At 49.6% G+C, this 24,203-nt stretch overlaps 1 protein-coding gene across 2 annotated transcripts in view; it reads right to left on the bottom strand.

Moving 5' to 3' along the window:
• The window catches only part of CD151 (CD151 molecule (Raph blood group)), a 58,453-nt gene that overhangs the window by 5,445 nt on the left and 28,805 nt on the right, over positions 1–24,203 (bottom strand). For both annotated transcript variants that reach the window (XM_077818239.1, XM_077818238.1), the window contains 5 exons: positions 17,177–17,280; positions 15,658–15,849; positions 9,351–9,425; positions 6,298–6,402; positions 3,700–3,855 (listed from right to left, as the gene is read on the bottom strand). In XM_077818239.1, coding sequence (XP_077674365.1) covers positions 3,700–3,855; positions 6,298–6,402; positions 9,351–9,425; positions 15,658–15,849; positions 17,177–17,260 — 612 coding nt within the window. In that variant the 5' untranslated portion in view covers positions 17,261–17,280. The remainder of the gene's footprint in view (positions 1–3,699; positions 3,856–6,297; positions 6,403–9,350; positions 9,426–15,657; positions 15,850–17,176; positions 17,281–24,203) is intronic.

The raw sequence follows: 24,203 nt of genomic DNA, 5'->3' as shown, positions 1-24,203 counted from the left end.
ACGGCTTTGACCTGAAAAAGAACATGGAAGCCCTTGCCGGGTCTCCAGGAATAGCAGTTTGCACCAGCCACAAGGTCTCCTAAAACAGCAGAAGCCCTTTAAAGGAGAACTCCATGTAGGATTGTTTCTAAGAGTGATGAGGTGGGGCGGCGTGGGCCCAAAAAGGTCAGGCACTGCCCGCCTTCATCTTGTAATTGTGTCCTTGGTTGGCAGCCTGCTCCCCTCCCAGCCCTGCCAAGCCATTGCTGACACAGAAGCAGCAACAGGGTTGGTTGAATATTGATCCAAGGGTCTTTAAATGATTAAGTGGGTTAATCTAGCGAGGCAGATCTTCTGTGGGGAAGGGCAGCTTCCAAACAGAGGGTAACAAGGCTCCTGCCCCAGAGAGCTTACAACCTACAGAGAGAGACAGAGGGAAGGGAGAGGAGTGTAACATACAGGCAGAGGGGGTTGGGGTGGAGAGGCCCAGACTTTGCTTGTTCCGTGATTGGACTTCAAAATCTAAACTACCCCTAGCTGCCCCATTCTGGAGCCATTATTACCTTCATTACCCAACCCTTATCTAATTTTTTCAAACCCACTAAAATCTTGCCTGAACTACCCCCTCTTAGCCAAACCCTGGGGGGGGCACTGTGCAGGCTCTCTCTCCCGAGAGCTAACCCAGCCCCTGAAACCCCATAGGTTCTCTCTCCTCAGAACTAACCCAGCCCCCCGCTATCCCACAGTCTCTTGCTCTCCACAGCTTACCTGGCCCCCACCACCGATGGGCTCTCCTGCCAGCTAACCCAGCCTCCAAGCCCTGGGCGCTCGCTCTCAGTGTAACTGTGGCCCTATCGGTCCCAGGGTATTAGACACGGTGGGTAAGGTCATATCTTTTACTGGACCCACTTCTGTTGGTGAGAGAGACAAGATGAGCTCCGTGTAGCTCAAAAGAAATTGGTCCAATGAAAGGTATCACCACACCCACCTTGTAGGTCAACTGGGCAGCTGTGCGGGCAGTGAGAGGCAAAAAAGGCAGCCCCCAACTCCATCTCTGACATGGGTTCCTCCGTTACGCTGTCCCAGGGTTGCCTTGTGGGCCCTCCGTCATTGGTTTCACTTCTGCACTTCCTTGCTGGGGCCAGGAGCAGATGTGGGGGAAGTGCCAGGCAAGAGGCTCTACCCAGTTCTAGCCAACCAGCCCAGAGCCACAAATCTCCTGAGCTCGCCCTTTTCTCCTGACATTCCTAGCTCAGAGCAGTCTGGCTACGCAGCTGAACTTGAGGCGACTGTGCTGAACCAGAGAGTCTCTGCTTCCACCCTCACTATTCATGCCCAGAGGCATGAGGGCTGATTTCCCTTATATCCATCTGATCTGCTCAACTTAGCGGCAAATGTTACTCATGCTCCTAAAACTGTCTAATCCTCACGTGAGCCCTGCTGAAAGCACATGCTCTGTGAGAGGAATATCGGACTTAAAGGGGCCACCTCTTCATTTGCGGTGTCTCTAACGTGGGAAATTATAAACAAGGAAAAGACTCCAGCAGGCATTCCCCACCCCTCTAATTACCAGTCTCAAGGCAGCCAGGCAAGGTGCTGACTCCACAGGTTAGAGCGCTGGCTATGCTGCTGGGAAGATCAGGCTAGAAAGCCAGTGAACAGTCCCTTGGTTGAGGCAAATGTATTTATACTGTTATGAGTCAGGTGAAACTTTGCTATAGGCTTAGTTAAAACCTTGTTCAACCTATGTGTGAACAATAGCTGTAAGAGACAGTTAAGGGAACACACCTAAAACAAGGCCTTCTAGAGCCTGCCCAGAAACTAGCCCCACGTGGGAGCAGGGTTACACTCGGTACTGAGAAAAAAATAGAAACTGAGAACAAACAAGAATGGAGAGGGAAGCAGAGGCCAAAAGCAAGAAATCCAAGCAAGCAGTAGCTTGTGTGATCTTGGGGAAAGCTAGAGAGAGCTTTGGGGTCTCTCTTGGTGTGGTTAACTAAAAAATGGCTCCTTTTGTTCCTGGTTCCTCCCGAGAAGCAGGACTTGGTGCGCTCCTTGAAAATAAATAAGATTTCATTAAAGAGAATACCAGACTCCATTGCTTCCCACTTCTAACTGGAACATCCTCAGGGCCCCAAAATTTGACTAGCTGCTCGAGTCAAAAAGGGCAACAATATGGTGGGTGCCACAATCAATTCCCCCTGCAAGACCTCACCCCTCCTCGAGTCAGGTAGATGACTGCTTAGCTACCCATTTGTGTGCTCTGCTAATTTGTTGATTATTTTGTTTGTCTGAGTAAAGCGGGGTTTCCCCTCTACTCAAACACTGCCTAGCCCAGCTCTAGCCAACGGGGACTCTACTAATTTGACTCTACGACACCCCCTTTCCCTCCTCTTCCTACCTCTTTCCTTCATGCTGGAGGCTAAATCCATCTTCCCTACCATCCTACCACCCTTTCAGACGAGGACTGGATGGGACTCCATTCAAAGCCTGCCAAAGCTGCTGAGATACCACATGCATTGTGGGACTCAAACCCAGGTTTCCTGCCCAGAACTGAAGAGGAGAAGCACTAGGCCAGCCTCACTTTTCCCCCATCAGCAACATGCTTCCTACTCTTCCCTTCCCCATTTCCTGGGGTGCACTTCTTGTCAGCATCACGTTCCCCACCCACAACCAAGTTTCCTGCTCCTTGTGCTGCGAGTCGCTATTGCTGTCTGCTGCACAGGATTCTTTAACATGCTCCTCGAGCTTTGGAAGGTGATTTCTGCACTGATTTTAAATGAACTACTTGCCCAATCCACACTCCCATCTGCAAGATGCTGCCTAGGTAACTTGTACCATGCTTACTCAGGACATCAGCTCTGATCCCACACCCATGACAGCTGTGATTAGTACAGCATTTGGGATTGGAGGTGGGGAACAAAGTTCGAGAACTCAAGTCTTCAATGGAAAGTCCCTGCCCACCCCCTGACTTCCACAGGCTTTGTATTCAGCACTACGGAAGCACCAAACCAGTCTGTCCAGCAGGCAGGGTTGGCTCTAGGTTTTTTGCTGCCCCAAGCAAAAAAATTTTTGGCCACCCCCAGAAATATGCCGCCCATGGATAGACGCCAACTCCGCAGGTGCTCCGGGGCTGGAGCACCCCCAGGGAAAAATTGGTGGGTGCTCTGCTCCCACCGGCAGCTCCCCACCCCGCTCCCCCTCCTCCCCTGAGTGCACTGCCGCCACTCCGCTTCTCCCCCTTCCCTCCCACCCAGGCTTGCCGTGAAACAGCTGTTTTGCATGGCAAGCCTGGGAGGGAGGGGGGAGGAGTGGAGCAGTGGCACACTTGGAGGAGGAGGTGGAAGCGGAATGGGGGTGAGCTGCGGCGGGGAGCGGTTCCTCTGCCCCCCACCAAAGATTACTTCCTGCAGCCCCCACCTCCTCGCATGCAAACCTGGGAGGGAGGGTGGAGGAGGAGAAATGCAGCGTGCCCGGAAGAGGAGGCGGGGCCAGGGATTTGGGGAAGGGGTTGGAATAGGGGCAGGGAAGGGGCGGAGTTGGGGCAGGGCCGGGGCGAGCACCCACCGGCGCCGGGTAAAGTTGGCGCCTATGAATGTGCCCGCCCCTGGAAATGGGCCGCCCCAAGCACGTGCTTGCTTTGCTGGTGCCTAGAGCCGGTCCTGCCAGCAGGTCCCCCCAGTGTGATCCTGGGAACGTTGACATCAGCCTGTTCTTTACCTCCTTGTAGATGTTGGAAGGATGGTCTCTCCGGCCACACCCTTCTGTTATCGTCTTACAACAGCTGTCTGGGAATTTCCGCCCTCCGGCCTCTGCGGATTTGATCCAGATGCTCTCGCTCCAGTCTGTAGCATTGTTGCTGCCACAGCACTTGAACTGTATGCGCACAAAAGCAAAGGGTGAGCCTGCAGTTTGTCACCAGAAAGCACAGCACCATCCCCTACATCCATCCTCACCGCACCAAGCTCCTAGTGACATTCCCCACAGAGCATCGTCAATCGGCGAGTCCAGCTGCTTATGTCTGCCTGTGTTTTTATGAGCTGCTCTACTTATGAGCGACCTTTGTGCCTAAGGTTCCTAAAAATGTCCCTTAAAGATCTGCAGTGCCTTTCTTTTAGCTGCAGTGGCCTCAGTGCCACTTACTTCTCTGTACGGAGATGGGCCTCGTCTGCAGCTCCTTGTGGTCTTGACAACAAAACTGAACAGCACCAATCATGCGCACGTTGAATCAAATTACAGACGACTGCGGGCAACTTAGCTGTTCAGCACATCCACAGCCTAGGGGGTAGTTGTAGTAGGCAGAATGAGCTTGTTCCCTGTGTGGGTCCCCGCACAGCTGTCTGTCTCTCATCCCACTTTTGGGAACAACTCATGCCCTCAGACCATAAAGGGCTGCATCCGTGTGCCCTCGGCACACTCAGATCCTGTTGGCAATGATGAGGGGAAAGGCGGGCTTGTGGCCAAGGACTGAGAATCAGGAGAGGAGAGCTCAATTCTGATCTCCGTCACAGAGGGCACTGCGTTGTTAGTTGCACTTTGCCTCTGCTTCCTCATCTGTAAAATACTCACCTGATAGCGACAAGGCCCGGATTAACCTTTGTGCATTGCTCTGGGGTCCTCAGACAGGAGGCACTACAGAGCTGCCGGTTAGTATTATTCATTCACAAACAGAACTGCTTTGACTGCTGAAGGTTGGACCTCTCTCTATTTGTGACCTAAACAAGCCACAAGCCCTCAGCTCTATGGATTCCGTACCTTGAGAACAGAATCAGGAGACACCAAGCACTAGAATACACACTGAGCCGCTCAACACCTTAACACGGGGCATGAGAAAGCAGAGCAGAATGGGGAACGTGAGAAAGCGCCATGGCAGGCCACCCCAGCGACGTGGGAGTCAGTTCTAAAGCCTGTACAACCCTCCCGAGAATGTCACGTCAAGTGATCCTGCACTTCTCATGGACATGTATCATAACAGAAGTGAGAGTCAGGCAGTGGGACATCAGATTGGTGTGGGTTGGAGGTAAATTCAGGTCTATAGCAAAGGGCATGTCTCCTGGGGAGGGGTTGAGAGGTACTGGATTATGAAGTTATCAGGACTATTCAGCCATTCCGATGGCTCAGTCCCCCAACTCTCTGGCAGTGCCTGGAGCAACAGGGCACTTCAGTTATTATACTTCACTCTCCAGGGTATTGGGAAGCTTAGTTAACATTAGTAATTCCTCCCAAACTCCTCTGGTAGACAACCTGTTGGAAGCAGCTATCAATACTGAACTGGCCAGCACTAGTTCATTCAACAAGTGATGTGAATGTCCTCCTTCCCCTTTCAAGCAATCACACTGCTCAGAGAGCAGGAGTCCCAGTCTCTATGACAGCAGACGCAGCATCATATCCATCCTGTCTGAGCTGGGGGAAGTGGGGTGTGATGCTGGTAAGCCAGGTGCCAGCTCCTGCCAAGGCTGGAGGTGTCAGCTGAGCACTGACAAATTCATAGCTGGAAACCACACCAGCGCATCTTGTATGTTAATATTGTTCAAGGTAGGCGTTAGACTTGAAAGGATGTGTTTAATGTTTGGACTCAATAGAATGCTTGTAAGTTGCTGCATATATTAATCTTATTTGTAATGCCTGTATCCCATGCTATACGATAATATGAAAGTCTTGATTTATAATTATAAAAATGCCTGCTCAGTACAGGTGAACCTAGGCAGGAAACGCCCGCCCATCAAGGAGGACTATCAAGACTAAATGGGCCAATGTTGGACAAAAACTTTGTTGATCGTCCCATCCACCCATGAAGAAGTTATGTGCAGGAGCGCTCATCCCATCAGTTTGAACTCTGGGGGAAGGACATATAAAGATGCTCATAAGAAAAAATGGTTATATCTTTGCTGTTTGGATTTTCGCAAGGGCTGGACCTAGGAAACAAAAGCATTCTCTTGGGACTGGAAGCAACCTGAATATTTTGTGATTTTTGGTGTAAGTGACCTTTTGTCACTAAGTCTGGCTTGCCTGGGCGGCAAGACAGACCGGAGTGCCCAAAGTGACTATCTGTTACTTCATGGTAAGACTAGCACAGTGATCCAGGAGTTCACATCTGTTACTGCTTTGGTGAAATCCAATTGTAGAACACACCACAAGTTTGGGGTCTCTGCCCTGCTTTTTGACAGTCTGCCTGAGGCTGGTGTGCATGGACCACTCCAGACAGTGTGACATCGGGAACACCTTTATCTCTTCAATGATAAAGAGCCAGTGATCTAAGGATGGTATACTTTTTATCTCTATCATAGGTTTAATTCTCCCTATGTCTTTGAAGCCTACCTCCTGCTGCAGTTTGTCCACCGCGCTGGTCACGCCCTCCTCTCCCTCCTTCCGGTACTTCTGGGTCATGGTCTCTTTCAGGTTTTGCTTCAGCTCCATACTCAGCTAAACAAAAGGGGCATTGGGGGTGAAATCATGAGGCGGACACCTTCCTTATCATCACCCCTTTATATTTTCTATCATCTTCATTCCTGGAGAACAGCAGAGAACTTTGTGGAAGCTATAACCCTGCCTCCAATGTAGACCCCATTGGTTCCAAGAAAGCACATTTGCTTATTTCTGCTTCTCCTGGCTCTTTAAACATCATTCTCCCATTTTAAAGTGCAAAAGACTCTCACGGGGCCAAATCTGTGTCCGTCTGTGGCATGCTGCACTGCAAGGGTCCCAGCATGGGCCTGCCTCCACATTGAAAGGGATACCATCCAGAGGGACAGGCCTGCCCCAGAACAGGATTGCCCTTCTCTAAAAATCTCATTCTTGCCTTATGAATATTCCTCTAGGATCAAAGGGGCTCTCATGCCTCTGGAAGCACTAAATCCAAAAGGATCTGTCGAGGAGTATTAGGAATTCAGATCCCTGGGCCTGCTGGGCTGAAGTTGTGCAGTCTAAATACCTTTTATATCATTGAATGGGACGTAACACAAGGAGATTGAGAGCATGAGGAGGGATTTTAAGACTCTTGCCTCCCTGGCTGCAGCCCTTGTGATACTAGAGATAGGTTCAGAAAGCAAGAATGATATTGCTCAGAAAGAGGGTCTGATATTTGGAGCATGTCAAGCATAAAAGTGTCCTTTACAGTGACACACACACACTAATGTATCCACAACTGTCTCTCTCTGTTGAGCTGGCTGATGCACCACTCGATGTCCTTTCCTGGTATTTTCCTGCCCATCCCTGCTGATACACAAAATATAGCTGAAGTCTGCCTCCTTTCTAATCAGCCTCCTCCTGCCTGATCCATTCAGTAATGATGCCATAATCCAGTGCCTGTGAAATCACAATTCTCCCATGCTCCTGAACAATGTCGTCACAGGTGTAAATGGCATCACTGAATAAACCAAACGGAGAAAGGCCAGATGGCCAGATAGGGAAAAGCTTCTCTATGTACATGTACTTCTTAGTAATAAGCAATAACTGTGCGGTGGAATGCAGGAAAAGAAAATTTCGGTTACACTGGTTTGGGGGAATATGGCCTGAGTTTTCCTCCCCCACTTCAAATCTGCTGAATGTAGCAGTGGGTCTTAATTTTCTGTCAAATGGGGATAACACCTACTTCGCAGAGGTGATGCGAGACTTCATTCATTAACGTTTGCAAAGTGCTTTGAGATCTTGGGATGGGAGGCTCTTTAGAAGCGCAAAATATTTAGGGAGCAAAGACAAGAAGAAAAGTTTGGGAGCTCATGGGCACCAAAGGCAAACAAAGAGAAAGAGTCTACTGGTGGAAATATTACTCAGGAGAAAAGCAGTTACCTGCAGGCTCACGGGGAAGAACTGCAGCATGGAACAAAGACAGCAAAAGAAACACACAGTTTATATACACGCACGCATTGGACAGGACAGCAAGGGAAGGGGAGAAAGAAAACCAACTGCTAAGAGAGAAAGCAGCCGGAGCCCAGGGAAGGAAGGACTTTTACATAAAAGAGCGTGGGGGGATCAGTGCAGCTAGTAAGCCAAATGCCAGTGGGTGATCTACAAAGCAGCCTGCGGCTCTGCCAGAGAGACTACAATACCAGCATGCCACGCTCCACCTTAATCCAGGAAGTTTCCACCATTTCACTGATTGCCAAGTGTTACTTTAGTCTTTGCTCAGCTCCACATGGAGCATGGCTTTCTGGGTCCCATAGCCTCCATGGGGCCTATCCCTCCATATTAAAGACGGAGGCAGCTGGAATGTATTCCACTTGATACAAATGAGGCGTAGCTCTCTGGCTACAGGCAAATTGCTAATGCCACCCTTGGGGGAGGAGGGGCAAAGCCTGGGAGCCCTGAGGCAGGATGAAAATTCCCAGTTTAAGGGTGTAATCCAGGGAAGCCTACAGTATGTGAACACAGAGCCACTGAAAACGCCTGCAGCCCTCTGCAATGTACACTTCCCTGTCAGACACACCTCCTCAGACAATCTCCAACAGTCTGCCCTCTTCAGACACCCAGCCTTCCTCAAAGGATGGGGGAAGAGAAGACATGTGGGCAGCCTTGTCTGAGGGAGCCTCCCAAGTGGTATGCCTCTCATCGGCCATATCCAGTGTGATAACATGAAGCCATCGCTCCCTCGTGGGGATTTCAAGCTCAGCTGTCTACGACTGCCGCAGACCCTCAGAGATATTCTGAGCTACGCCGGTGGTGCTCTATCCCCAGCTAGACCATTTCTCGTCTATGAGCTTGCTGGGTTTAGCAGGGAGCGTTTCTGCTTGGCTATTAGCCAAGGTGGTCAGGGACGCAACCCCATGCTCTGGGCATCCCTAAGCCTCTGACTGCCAGATGCTGGGACCGATCAACAGGGGATGGATCACTTGATGATTGCTCTGTTCTGTTCATTCCCTTTGAAGCAGCCGCCATTGACGACCGCTGCCAGAAGACAGGATACTGGGCTCGATGGGCCATTCCTATGTTCTGCTTCATGGACATGCTAGATGGCACAACTGTCATTACAACTGCCTGCATTACCTTCCTGGGCGTCAGAAAAATCCTCAGGCTGACCCTCTGTACTAGAAACAAGACGATTCACTCCAGCAGCTCTCTTCATAAGGCATCACAGAGGGAGGGGGAGAAAAGAGGATGTGCAGGAAGGAGCTGAACTGTATCTGACTCCCAAATACACACATAACAGACTAATGCCTTGTCAAATATGGCTTATAACCTCATGCATTTTGTATATGGAGGGATGTAAGTAAGGAGGGATCAAGCTGGGGTGAGGAATAGATGGGCCCAAACCCAACCACGGATTCAAAGCCCTTGAAATGTTGGTTTAGGCCCCATCTCTAAATACAAATTGGGTGATAAGTAGCTGCTCCCTCTTTCTCTGGATTGATCCTCTTAGCTCGACATCCACTTACCTGTTGGTAGTAGATATAGGCCAGGATACCCGCAATGATCTCAAGCAGGAAAATGCACAGCAGCAATATGAAGTACTGCAAAACAATGGTAAAATTGTCTGTGTTAAAAGAGAGCATCAGGAAGGGTGGGAGAGAAGTCCTGGAAGTTAAATTTAGATTATCAGGAAAAAGCCTTAAATCTATCAGTATTATTGTTTGTATTACAGCAGCTCTCAAAGGACTTGATCAGTATGAGGGGCTCATTGTATTGGGTGCTGGGCATGGAAAAGGTTATAATGTCATTTAAGACAGGCAGCAACAAGCGGGCTTATCAAAGAGTAGGAAGTGGAGGAGGAAGGACAGATGAGAGTAATAGTGATATAAATGTATCTAGTGAAGGGCAAGACAAAAATTACAGCTGAACTGGAAGAGACAGGCTCCTATTTACCCTTTTTCCTACTTCAAGAACAAGGGGGTATCCAATGAAATGGAAAAGTAACATTTATTGATATCAGGATTTCTCTTTTTACATGATGCACGCTTAGCGGGAGGAACTCTCTGCTACAATGTATCATGAAGGCAAGAGTTCAGCATGGTTCCAAAAGAGTCAGGACACTGATTTGGTTAAGAACATCCCCAGTCACATTAGGTGGGATAAAGAAAATGTATAAGAGAACTAAATTTTCATGTTTCAGGGCATAGCTCAAAGGTGTTAGGAGGAAACTATCACTCTGGGCAAGTTAATCCATAATTGTCTATTCTCTGGGGGCTCTTGCATCATTCTCTGAAGCAGCCTGTACTGCCCAGCGACGGACATAAGATTTTGGGCTGGCTGGACCATGGGTGTGATCTGGTAAGGTCGTTCATATGAGCCGTCACGTATAACTAATGAAATGCAACTAACTAGATTCCACGGATGCAACAGCTCAGTTGCTGATGCCACCCACCACAAAATGCAGCTGCACCAGTTCCTCTGTAGAAACTCAACACTAGCTTGTTAAATAGGAGAGGAACATCTGACTGCACCAGGCGGTGGGAGTCCCAGAATAACCATGCATCCTATGGGGAGGGCTCTCAAAACTGAGTAGAAGCCAAGGATGAGGCTGCAGTACAGACAGCAAGTGCAGGGACTTTGTACTCAATAGTCAGCCAATTGTTCAAAGGAGGAAACAATGCAACAAGGTGGCACTATTTGGCAATTGCAATGCCTCCTGATTTGGGGTGGGAAATTCCCTGCTCTGGGGACCTTCAAGCAGAATGCAGAGTGCAACGTCATCACTGGAGTTCTGTATTGAAATGTGCCTGTTACTCACACAGGGCGAAATTCATCCCTATGCACCACACCGGTCCCAAGTAACCCTCATAAGAGAGCCTCACCTTAAGCAGTGCATACATTGTACTGGTCACAGTGGTACGTAAGCCCTAGAAGTGAATTTCACCCACAACAATTAACCATGGAGAGTTGACCTCCACCCTTGGGGTAACTCTTGGAGTCCACTGAGATACAGAAGGGATGAATTGAATCTGGGCATATTGTTTAATCTTTTGCAGTCCTTGTGTCTATTTAAAATTTCAAAAAATGCTCTTAATGTAATTTTAAAGTTGGTGAAGGAATCAAATTGCCATCCCTGAAGACCACCCAATGCTCTCTTTCTAAAGCATCCAGTGCTGTAGGATCTACGCATCGTGTACAATTTTCTCAGAAAACAGGGCTATGCCCTGCCCTTGTTTAAGCTACTATCCTGACTGTCATGTCAACATGGTGATGGTCACCTAAGCGGCTACGGCCAGGTCATTCTACAGCTCTAAGGGCCTAAATTCGGGCTCATCCCGTAATACTCTAGGTCATCACAGCACAGCACTCGGCAATGCCGTCTTCCCCACACACTGCCCCACCAGAGAACTTTGCCTAGAGCTGGAGACACCACCTCTAGGGACTGTCATGGCTCCGTATTCATTCTAACTGTGGCTCTTCTGCAAAGACTGTCAGGTAGCGTCAGTTCTGATGGTGATTTACTCCACTAGGAACCGGACAGAGACACTGCCCCATGCACACAAGCTTATTTCACAGAAAGAAGTCATGCTGGAAAGTCCCATCTTTGCCCCACCCATGATGGCTGTTCTCTTTGCAGCCTCATGTGGTTCTGCATGGGAAACACACTCACTATCGGATTTGATATCTAGCTGTACCAGCACACCATCTATTATTACAGCCCTGGCCCCACGAAAGGAGCTACACACCCCTCCAAAAATCCATGGTTGGCATCAAATAAATGCATCTGTATGTTACAAAAAATAGACCACCACAACACCCTGCTAGGAAAAGCAAAGGACTGGAGACAACAAATTTGCCTTTGCATCACAGCTCGTCTTTTGCTGAGCGACACCTCCGTTTCTCACTGCGCTTCCCCTCGTTGTCAGAAGACACAGGTAATCAAAACGCCCTTGCCCCAGTGAGATTATGCCAAATCAGAATCCTTGTCCATTGGGTCAGATTTCCTCTTTCACCCTCTGCTAGGATTCAGCAGCTGCCTGTGAGGGACAACTGGGTTTTATCTGCAGGCTGGGCTTTAATAGGAGTGTACAATCTCAGGCATTCACTCCCAGCCCTAAACTCCCCCCACTGGCTCTCAGCTGAACAGTGCAAGTGTCTGCACATGCTTGTACAAGGTACGCATTCATACCACGGGAATGAGTCACCCGATAGAGGGCTGGATAACCAAAGGCTGGGCACCACACTAATGGGAGGCTGAAAGGGACAGAAAAGGAGAGGAACACTCCTAAACAAAAGGTTTCTTTCTTTTGTTGGAGCCTGGTTACATAATACCTCTCTGACATCATGGTGCTGTCAGGCTGCTGTTTTAGGGGAAAGAAAACAACCAATTAACTGGAAAGTTTCTCTTTCCTTCATCTATTTTCTACATACAGAGTATTTTCTGCACTGATGTCAAAGGCATTCCAGTGCAGCTGGCATGTATCACAAGGCCTCAGCTCACCATATTATCTTAAAGAGCCCTCCCAAGTTTTAGCAAACAGGTTTTATCAAAGCCTATATAGAGTGAATGTTACTACAGCTACCATTCAGCTAGACTGTGCTAAAACATCTTGTTATTATTGTTAGCCCTGCCTGGCTGTTTCATTTACCTGTCACACGTTATCTATTTAGACTATGCTCTTTGGGGCAGGAACGGTTTCTTACTCTGTATGTACAGCACCTCGTACAATGGGCCACCAGCCTAGATGTAGCCTCTGGACAGAGCTGTAATCCAAATAATAATAACAAAATGCTTTCCACCAATTCTCTTTTCCAATGTATGTAAATATTTGAGAGAGGCATGTGTATGTGGGAAAAACAAGGGCTATCTTTTATATTCAGCTCTTCTATCCTACATAAGAACTGTCATACTGAGTCAGACCAAAGGTCCATCCAGCCCAGTATCCTCTCTTCCGACAGTGGCCAGTGCCAGGTGCCCCAGAGGGAATGAACCTAACAGGTAATCATCATGTGATCCATCCCCTGTCACCCATTCCCAGCTTCTGGCAAACAGAGGCTAGGGACACCATCCCTTCCCATCCTGGCTAATAGCCATTGATGGACCTATCCTCCATGAATTTATCTAGTTCCTTTTTCAACCCTGTTATCGTCTTGACCTTCACAACATCCTCTGGCAAGGAGTTCCACAGGTTGGCTGTGCATTGTGTGAAGAAATATTTCTTTTTGTTTGTTTTAAACCCACTGCCTCTTAATTTCATTTGGTGACCCCCGACTGGCTCCTGCTTTTATCATGTGCACTGTATTTGTTTCCACGTGATTGTTAAGAGACCGATGATCACCCTACCTGCTTGTAATGAGCTGTGTACACCAACAGTGACATATACATTATGTTCCTGATTCTCAGTTATGTTTCTCCCTGCTTTATGCTATCCCAGCAGTGTAAAGTATGATGAAAGTTGGCTTAACGGCCATTTCCTTGGCAAAGGGGGGATCCTAGGTGGCAACCCTACACCTTTGCAGTCCATAGGATAGGGACATCTCAGGGTGTGTTGGGTGTGCAACCTCACCATCCCTGTGCCCTGATTGTTCTTTACTGTTAGAATGGCTATAGCATCTGAGCTCCAGTTAGAGTAGGCCTTGGGATTGCTCCAGCCTATTCTAGGGACCAGACGATTCCCTGGCCTGCTGTGCCATTGGTGGGGAGTCTGAAACTCAGAGTCAGGGTGAACTATAACAAGCCAGACTTTGACACATCACAGCTCGTCACCGCAGGCCTGATCCTGCAGCTCTTGCTCATGGGAGTGTCTCTCACCGAAGTCAACAGGCTGCAGCCCTGGAACCCACAGAAGCAACTGTGGTATCACAAGTGCTTGGATCACTGTGGCATCCCTGAGTGAATCAGGCTGGCTGCGAAAGAGGAAAAATGCTCTTGACACACAAATGTCCTGGTAATCAGCAATGAGAAACAAAACACAGGGGAAAGCCTTGAACTGGGAGTGAAAACTCACCAGTAGCTATAAAAGTAGCTAGAATATACCTTCTGGGTTCAAACCCACCACCCCCCCCCCAAGTGCACATACATCCCCACCCCCCATCTGAAATTATTCTTGCAACTTGCTTTAAAGAGCCTCTGGATTTGGAAAATTACAGGACACTCCCTATCACAGCGTCTCTCTGTATAATACATGGCCCTTTGGTACAGAGAGAAATTGGGACCGACTGGCACAGACACCTTTCTCTTTGTTGTGAAGATGTTGGGATTACTGGCTGAGCTCAGAGCTGGCAGGAGCCTCCAGCCAGACCAACTCAGCCCTGCCCAGCACAAAATATTTCTTTTGTGGATTACTTAGTATCAGATAAACCAGAGGAGGGATGAGACAATAGATCTGTCACAGGCAGCCACTCAGAGGGGGAAAGAAAAGACAGAGAACAACCTTTTGTTTCCATGAGACAACTGTTCGCTTTCTGTGTCAGAATAACAAAGAAAACCCCACCAGATTTTCATCTGTAACTTTCAGAAGGGCGGGGGAGGAGAGAGAGAGACAAAGGCAGATGAATAGAGCTCTTTAGAACAGTGAGTAATTGTGCTATACCAAAATGAACTGCTAAGGGCCAGGGGCCAAATACCATCCCTCAGAACCAAATGAATGAACCACTAACAAGAGCTCCTGAGTGCTCATCACAGGCCTTTTAGGGGCATTTTCCACCACCTTGTAGTTTCAGTTCACAGCCACTCCCCACAAAGTGGGATCACAGTCAGAAGGTATTGTTCATCATGGCTCCTTTCCCTAACCCCACCCCAGTCTCCACTCCACTCGGACAAAGGGGATGGGACATTCAGGCCAGCAGCAGCTTGTAAAACTGAAGGAATGCTGAAGGCCCGAGTGGAAGAGTCCCCCTTTGTTACTATGAAATGACAATTAATGGCCCTTTGCTTTCAGTCACTACACTCACCACTGCAGATGAGCTGCTTAATGAACCACTGCCACCGTCTGGACCGCAAAGGAGATTTGAGAGAGCGCGAGTGAGAATTAGGGCAAGTCTACACTTAAAACAGTGCATCGGTGCAGATGGGCCGCTGTAGTATCTTAATGAAGACGTTCTATGCCAATGGGAGAGAGCTCTTTAGTCTAATCCACCTCCCCGAGAGGCAGTAGTTATATTGACAGGAGAAGCTCTCCTGCCAACATAGCGCTGTCTACATGGAGAGTTCGGTTGGTATAACTATGTCACTCTGGGGTGTGGATTTTTCACATCCTTGAGCGACGTAGTTACACCTATATAGGTCTGCAATTTAGCCCAGAACTGAGATATATGAGGGCTGGTCAAAAATCTCAAGTGCTTTTTCATCTGTTTGTTTTTTGGACCAAAAAAAAATTGGGTGTATGTGTGAAAATTTTTGCACGGTTCGAAATTTTGGCTCAACAAACCAATCAAAAGAAATGTTTTGCTTTGAATCAAGTGGAAACACAATTATTTATTTTTTGGTTTTAAACTGTCCCACCCTGCCTTCTCTCCTGAATTTATTACCATTTTTTCCCTACCAGCCTGAACATTTCCTTTGCTTGGAAATGTTTTGACATGCTCAGATGAAAAGCACCGTATATTTATTATTTAGCACCTTTTGAAATGCACAGAAACCAATAAATTTTCTGGGTGGGACAGAAAGAAAGGAGTCTCCTCTGTAATAGAGGCCATCCATTCCCAACAGGGAGAGCGGGCAAGTCACTGGTACAGCTCTCCAAGTCCAGAGGAACAGAGATGCAACTCTCTCCTCATACACACAAGACGTTCGGTGCCCCGTGCTGTCCTAGGGCAAATAGGAAACCTTACCACTCTCAGCAGGTTCCGCCGCTCTTTGAAGGTGGCACAGCACCCGAGGATGCCAGTAATCATGACGACAATTCCCGCCACCACCAGGATGTAGGCGGTCGCCATGTACGTGTTGGAGGACAGGAGACTGATGTAGTCGCTCTTCTCGGCCAGAGTCCAGATCCCCACCGCCATCACCGCCCCACCGGCCAGCTTAATAAAGAGAGAGGCAAGCCCGTGAGATGCATCTGAGGTGGGCACTTCCTCTTTTTCAGAAGTGGCATCCCCTGCTGGGCCACAGGGATCAGATTTCAGCTCGCTGACCAAGGGCCTGATCCAAAACCTATTCAAGTCCAGGGAAAGACTCCCACTGATTTCAATGGGCTTTGAATCAGGCCTTAAATGAAGCAGATTCTTCCTCTCTCCCCAGTCTCTCAAGGGCCCTGGGAGGTTCCAGGGCGTCAAGGCACAATATTCCAGCTGGAAGGGGATGACAGCTGGCTGGGGGTTTGCCCACACCGAGTGGGGAACTTTGTAACTGGAGTTCTAAGTTTCCAACCTTAACCAGGCTCTTGGCTCTCACGATTGCTTGAGCGCTGCCTAGACGCAGGGAATGAAGATGAGGAGAGGGAGGGGATGCTTTGCTTTGCACCCTTGCTGGCTGATCCAGGAGTGATACTGACTGCTTCTAAACAACAGCTGTGTCTACCTCCCTCCAGGACAGAACCACTGCGGGGCAAGGCTGTAAAAGGTGGGAATCCTGGTTAGCTAAACTCCAGTGAGAATGAACATTAGCACAGGAATACCCCTGCAGTCGGGGCACACTGGGTGAACCAACATCTCTCCTTCAGGCTCCCCTTCCTCTTTATGGGCCTTGTGTTCCCTAGAGGTTTTTACCTGGTTGCCAATTCACTGAGGCAGTTCATAATTCATTCCTCTGTAAAGGCTAGTCTGGACCCTCCCCAATCATTTCTTCCAGCCCACGAATGTCTGTGGCTGACAATAGTCTGATCCGTTGGCCAACAGTTAACTTGAGGTAAAAATTCTAGTGTAGACATAACCGCAGCTATTACCCCCATAATCCCAGCCTAGCCATCTTCGTTCCACTGCCAGCCTGTGCTATGTTGCTGGGCAGGACGAGAGAGGAACTGAATGATGTCCTGTGTCTATGGGCTGCCCTGGAGTATCTGATGCCTTAAGAATTGTGCCCTGGGTCACCATCCCCTGAAGTGGGCAAAAAGCACTTTTTCAGGCCACCCACTGCTGTCGATAGCTGATCACTTCAGGGCTTACTCCTGGTTAGGCAGGTTATAGTCCTTCTCCCCAGTGTTGGCAGCATGGGTCTAGTCAGATACCTGGGGTGAAATTCTGGACTCACTGAAGTCAAGCAGAATTTTTGCCATTGCCTTCAGTGGGGCCAGGATTTCACCCATGCTATCCATCCCACCACCCTGGCCACTGAAACAACAGATGGAGCCCTCGACGAGGGATGTGGTGAGGCACACAAATGGGCTGAGGCACACAAAAGCTGGCACATTACCCAGAAGAAGAAGTTAAAGATGAAGAGCAGGTATTTGAGGCAGATAGTGCCGCACGTCTCCTTCTTCTCCGTGTACTCGCGCATCTTCCCGGCTCAGCAGGTCTCTGAAACGTGACACAAGAAGAAAAGCCTGTTAGTTTTCCTGTCTCCCAGCAGGGCGGCATCACTGCTCTCCTCTTGCAAACAGCAACCACTCCTCAAAGCCTGTGCTGAGGTGGCCAACCAAGGAATCCCAGCATGGTGAGTGATGGGACTCCAGAAAGTCTCATTGCTGTAAAATGAACCCCCTGCATCCTGATGGCCATTCTATCGCTCCTTGACAGAATCAGAGAAAGGTTGTGTAATCATCTCATCTTATTGTGTTATCACCCATCCACTCCTCCCGCTATTTGTTAGGCACACTTCTTATGGCTCATCTGCAGTTGGATTGTACTCTCTTTGGGGTAGGGACCAGGCTACCCACATGTTTGCACAGAGCCTAGCACAATGGGACCCTAATCCTGACTGGGGCACTGTACTGCCTACTATAATAGCAATCCCAAACATCACAGTACGGAAACATCTCAGGAAGAAAATGGACACATGCTCCTCCCCCTTTTCATTTTACCACCCCACTATTTGAACAAAGGAAATGCAAGTCCCAGGCCTGTTCAAAACTACATCCACTATCCAGATCAAACAGGAATCACTCCATGAGAAGAAATCAGGGAACGGAGAGGAGTTTCGTGGACAGGAAAGAGTAAGCGCTATACAAGTGTGATTCACCCTCAGGATAAAAATCCTCCCATCCTAGACATTGTCCAGATGACTCAGTCCCTTCCCTGAAATTCTTCCTTACACTCAACAACCATCACCAGCACGAACTCCTGTAGCAACCACTTCCCCTTCTGCCTGAGCCTAAATCCTTTATGTCAACACTTCTCTTAGGGATCACCAGACTGGATCAGACCCCTGGTCCATTCAGTCCAGTATCCTGTCTCCAACAGCAGGCAGCACCAGCTGCTTCAGAAGAAGGAGCAAGAAATCCCGCAGTTCACAATTGTGGGGTATCTGCCCCCTAGAAAAGTTCCCTCCTAACCTTAATAACTTAATAGAGGTTGCCTTAAACCCTTAAGCAGGAAAGTTTATAACCCTTCCAAACTCCTGCCTATTTTTAATCCTGACTATTATAACTCTGGACTTGTTAGCCTAACAAATATCCAATTCTTTTTTGGAATCCTGCGAAGCATTTGGCCCAAGAGATATCCTGTTGCAATGGGTTCCAATGGCTAATTGTTAAGATTGTGAGTCTGTCACGGAGGTCACGGATTCTGTGACTTTCTGAGACCTCTGCAGCAGCCAGTGCGGCTGTCCCGGGGGCCACCTGAGCAGCTCAGGGCAGTCTTGGGCCACCATTCCCTCCCCCCCACAACAGCAGCAGGAGTTTGGGTGTGGGAGGGGGCTCAGGCGCGGGAAGGGGTAAGGGCTCCAGGTGGCGCTTACCTCAGGGGGCTGCCCAGAAGTGAGACATGCCCTTTGGCTTCTAGGTGGAGGGACTGGGGGCTCTGTGCGCTGCCTCCACCTGCAACTGCAGCCAATGGGAGCTGCAGAGCCAGAGCTCAGGGCAGGAGCAGCACACGGAGCCCCCCTGACTATCCCTCAGCCTAGGAACCAAGGGACATGTCCCTGCTTCTGCGGAGCCACACAGAGCCAGGTAGGGAGCCTGCCAGCCCGCCAACCCCCACCCCCCGAGCACCAGCGGGGGTCACGGGTCGCCCCGTCCCACAGAGCGCCTGTGGTGCCCCTGGGCAGCCCCTCCCCCCCAAGCACCCAAGATTTAGTGAGGGGTATAGTACAAGTCATGGACAGGTCACAGGCCGTGAATTTTTTTTTGCTGCCCGTGACCTGTCCATGACTTTTACTAAAAATACCCGTGACTACAACATAGCCTTACTAATTGTATGTTATCCCTTACTTCTATAGATCATGAAGGCCCTAAGCCCTTTCCATGAGCCAGCTCTGGCTCCCAAGGTCAGTTTTAACGAATACTAGGAGGGAGAGCACATGCAAATTGGTTTCATATGATCTGCTGGTCATTGCACACCCCCGAGCGACGCAGTTATACCGACCTAACCCCTGGTGTAGACAGCGCTGTGTCGACAGGAGGGTTTCTCCTGCCTCTCATGGCAGTGGATTGACTATGCTGATGGAAGAAGCTCTCCTATCAGCATAGTTGTGTGTTCACTAAAGAACTACAGCAGTGCAGCTATCGCGCTGTACATGTAGACAAGCCCTTCGGAAAGGCAGGTCAGCCCACTGCAGGGAGAAATTTCCCTTTGCTTTTCTCTGGTCAGCAAACATCCAGGATAGGCCAGTGTTTTAGGAGCCAGCAAATCAGCCATAGGAATGCAGTAATGGGAATGCACCCATCCCCAAAGCTGATCTGCCCCAGCCTGTCCTGATTTTACAAGGAAACATTTTGCCCAGAAGAGGATATGACACCATAGCTGGCAAGAGAAAGTCACTTCACATGGGATGGGAGTGGCTCTGAGATGGAGGTATTTATCGGGGAGAATAACTATCAGGCTCTTTTCCCCTGGCCTCTGGGCAACTCCACTGTCACCCAGGCCCTGTCTACACTGGCAAGTTTGTGCGCAGTGAAGCAGCTTTGAGTGCTGTAATGCCTGAGGTGTACACACTGCCAACCCACTTCGTGTGCGGAAACTGCACGGCGCTATAAAAAAAAAAAAACCACCCCGACCAGAGGCGTGCAGCTTTCTGCACCGGGGCTACTACGCTGCGGTGCCAGTGTAGACCAGTGTTGCATCTGAAGAAGTGGTTTTTTACCCACGAAAACTTATGCCCAAATAAATCTGTTAGTCTTTAAGGTGCCACCGGACTCCTCCTTGTTAGTATAGACACCGTGGTCGGTTACAGGGCTGCAATTGGCCTCTGGGAGGTGTCCCACAATGCCTGTTCTTGCCTCTCTGGTCATCGGTTTGAACTCTGCTGCCCTGTTCTCAGGTGACCAACCATCATCCCCACCCTATAAATTCCTTGGGAATTTTGAAAGTCCGCTTCCTGCTTGCTCGCTGACTCGTGCAGTGGTCTCAGTGCATCTTTCCAAGTGGCCAGGCCTGCTCCACGCACCAGGCGATCCCCGGCTTGGAGAAATGCCAAGCTGCTGGACCTCATCAGCATTTGGGGAGAGAAGGCTGTCCAGTCTCAGCTGTGCTCCAGCCGGAGGAATTATGATACCTACGGACAGATTTCACGATGCATGACAGAAAGGGGCCATGACCGGGACACACTGCAGTGCAGGGTCAAAGTGGAGGAGCTGCAGAACGCCTACCACAAGGCACGGGAGGCAAACCACCGCTCCGGTGCTGCGCCCATGAGCTGCCGGCGCTACAAAGAGCTGGACACGATACGCGGCGGCGACCCCACCTCCACTGTGAAGGCCACTGTGGATACTTCAGTGGCTCACGTGTCAGTCGAAAGTGGACCAAGCCAGGAGGAGGAAATCTTAGATGAGGATGTATGGGGGATGACCCAGAGGCAGAGGATGACTCGGAGGTCAGAGATGCATGCAGCCAGGAGCTCTTTTCTACCCCGGAGACTAGCCAGTCACAGCTGTCAGATGTTGGTGAAGCGCAAACAGGAGAGGAGGCCCCTGGTAAGTGGATTTGATTTTGGGAATTGCTGAAGCGAGATGGTGGGGGGAAGGAGGGTTGCAGAAAGCAGGCATGTCTCCCACCACATGTTAGTCTGAGTGGCGGAACAGGCTGTTGATTGACTCCGTCACTTCATGGGAATCTCCCTCAGAGATCTCCAGGAAACTCTTGTGGAGATATTGGGCAATCCACTGCTGCAGGTTCTTCAGCAGAGCTGCTTTGTTTCTTGCCCCATTAACGGTAAATTTCCCGCACCACTGTGCCATCACGAGCGGGAGTGGGGGAACCATTACTGCACACAGGCGAGCCGCATTAGGGCCAGGGCGGAAGATGCAGTCTTGGAGAAGACCCTCCCTTAATTCCCTGCTCACCCTCTTCCATAACGATCACATCCTGTGGAAAGTGTGGGGACAGAAATGATTATCAAGACCCCCTACAGTGCTGGCTCTCCCCAAGAGCCACGTGCCCAGTGTACAGCAGGGTCTGGGACGCGTGATTTACCCTGGCCCTGCCGCTACTCATCATTTTGGGGGTCTTGTGGCTCATGTGTGCTTGCCTGGAGTCAGCCAGTTAGTGAGAGGTGTAAGAGTATTGACTGTGTTTTAAATCCCTGAATTAGTGTTCTATGTGTTGCAAACAATATTGCTTCTGTAAAATGTTGCATTTAAACTTCACAGAGATGACCTTGGGAGTCCAGCCTCCCCCTTTGTTACTGGCTGAATGGCTGTGCAGAATTAGAAAGTGGCCAAGAACTAAGGAGGACTTTCTGCATGATGTTATGATGCACTCTACTGCTGAGAAACAGGAATTGAAGGAGTGGCGGGACAGCGAGAAGAGGGGCCAAAAGGAGAACACGGCACACCAGAATGAAGCCATGGAGAGGCTCTTAAAGGTTATGGAGCGCCAAGCAGACACGCTCCAGGCGCTACTAGCACTGCAAACCAAGCAGCTCTGCGCCTGCCCTCCCCTGCAGCCGCTGTCGCAAAACTCTTTCTCATGCTCCCCCAGACACCACCAACACACTCTTATCAACCTCCTGACTCCAGCCTATACCCGCGGCATTCCACTCCTCCCCCATCACAGCCCAGCACTGCGGACTCCCACTACCCACGGCACTCAACACTTATCCCTCTGCAATTTGGCCCAGCTGAAGCACAGTATCCGCTGCATTGTATTCCAAAGGAGAAGGTTGGATATGAGCCCTGGACATACACAAATCTTTAGCCATCCTGCGACCCCTCCATCTCCTGGAACCTTCCCTTCCCTTATCCCCCTCACTGCTTATGTTTTTTTTGGCTTGACTCTCTCCTCCGGTTGTCGTTTTTTAATAAAATAATTGTGTTGGTTTGAAAGCAATCTTTATTCTATTAATTGAAAGCAAAAAGAACACTGCAAAGCAACATACAATTATGTTAAACCCACATTGTCTGCACCAATCACCTCCTAGCATTACAAGCACTGCAATCCCGAGCATAGCAACGAGCATTAGTGTCTTTCAGCTTCAAATTGCTGTTTCAAGACATCCCTGATCCTTATGGCCCTGCTCTGTGCCACTCTAATAGCCCTGGTCTCTGGCTGTTCAAACTCAGCCTCCAGGTGCTGAGCCTCTGTGGTCCAGCCATGAGTGAAGCTTTCACCCTTCCCTTCACAATTATGGAGCGTACAGCACACGGCTATAAGCATAGGAATAGTCATCGGTCCAGCTTCCCACAGAGGCAGCGCCAGCGGGCTTTTAAGCAGCCAAAAGCACATTCAACAGTCATTCTGCACTTGCTCAACCTGTTGTTGAACCGCTCCTTGCTGCTGTCAAGTTGCCCCATGTATGGTTTCATAAGCCACAGCATTAAGGAGTAGGTGGGGTCTCCTAGGATCACAATGAGCATTTTGACTTGCCCTACGGTGATCTTCTGGTCCGGGAAGAAAGTCCCTGCTTGCAGCTTCCTGAACAGGCCAGTGTTCTGAAAGATGCATGCATCTTGAACCTTTTTGGACCAGGCTGCGTTAATGTCTGTGAAACGCCCACGGTGATCCATAAGCACCTGGAGAACCATACAGAAATACCCCTTCCAATGAATGTACTCAGTGGCTAGGTGGTCTGTGCCAGAATTGGAATATGTATGGCATCAATCGCCTCTCCACAGTTAGGGAAGCCCATTTGTGCAAAGCCATCTACAATGTCACGCACATTGCCCAGAGTCACAGTCTTTCGGAGCAGGATGCGATTAATGGCCTTGTAGACTTCCGTCAACACGAGTCCAACAGTAGACTTTCCCACTCTGAACTGATTAGTGACTGATTGGTAGCAGTCTGGAGTAGCCAGCTTCCACATGCAATCGCCACACGCTTCTCCAATGGTAGGGCAGCTCTCATTCTCATGTCCTTGCACTGCAGGGCTGGGGTGAGCTCATCACAGTCCTATGAATGTGACTTTCCTCATCTGAAAGTTCTGCAGCCACTACTCATCATCCCAGATGTGCAGGACGATGTGATCTCACCACTCAGTGCTTGTTTCCCAAGCCCAAAAGTAGCGTTCCACTGTGGTCAGCACCCCTGTGAATGCCACAAGCAATCTTGTGTCATAGCTACTACGTGTGGTGAGATCAATGTCACACGCCTCTTGTCTTTGTAGTTTAAGGTATAACTCCACTGCCACTCGTGACGGGTTGGTCAGAGCGAGTAGCATACTGGTCAATAGTTCGGGATCCATTCCTGCAGCCCGAAGAGGCAGGGCGCGCAATACAGAAACCATTGAAAGAAGGCGCCAAATGCCGACGGAAGCACAGGGATTGCTGGGATGAGAAGCAATGCATCACAGGGCACTGGGACAGGACCCAGGATGCCCCACGACCCCCTCCGCTTTCCCACAACTCTTAGCGGCAGAAGAGGAAGAGGTGCTCTGTGGGAGAGCTGCCCAGAGTGCACCACTCCGAATACCGCTGCAAGTGCTGCAAGTGTGAACACGCTATTATGCGGGCAGCTGACAGTGTGAACACACAACAGCGGTTTCCCTTCAGCGCTCTCTGAGCGGCGCTGTCACTCCCGGTGCTGTAACTCTGCCAGCATAGACATGTCCTTAGAGAAGATTAATTAACACATTGCTGAGCAAAAGCATGAGGGAGCGGATGATAGTGCCGTCATCTGCTCTGAACAGACTTGTAATATCAGAGGGTTTTTTCCCTCCTTTTAAACAATGGTCCTATGAATTTCAGGTTCCTGGAAGGTGACAGATTTAAAGTCCCAAAATCTTTGTTTAACCACAGAACACTTAGCAGCAGCAGTGGGGCTAGTTTCTACACACTGTGCTATCCGTGTGCCTCAGCCTACACCTGCTTAGACAATCTCTACGTAATTCAGTCTCTAGGGCCCATGCTGTC

This window comes from Eretmochelys imbricata, chromosome 6, assembly GCF_965152235.1.
Source record: "Eretmochelys imbricata isolate rEreImb1 chromosome 6, rEreImb1.hap1, whole genome shotgun sequence".
Lineage (NCBI taxonomy): Eukaryota > Metazoa > Chordata > Testudines > Cheloniidae > Eretmochelys > Eretmochelys imbricata.
Note: the sequence above shows the minus strand (reverse complement) of the source record. Positions and strands in the feature narration are given on the sequence as shown.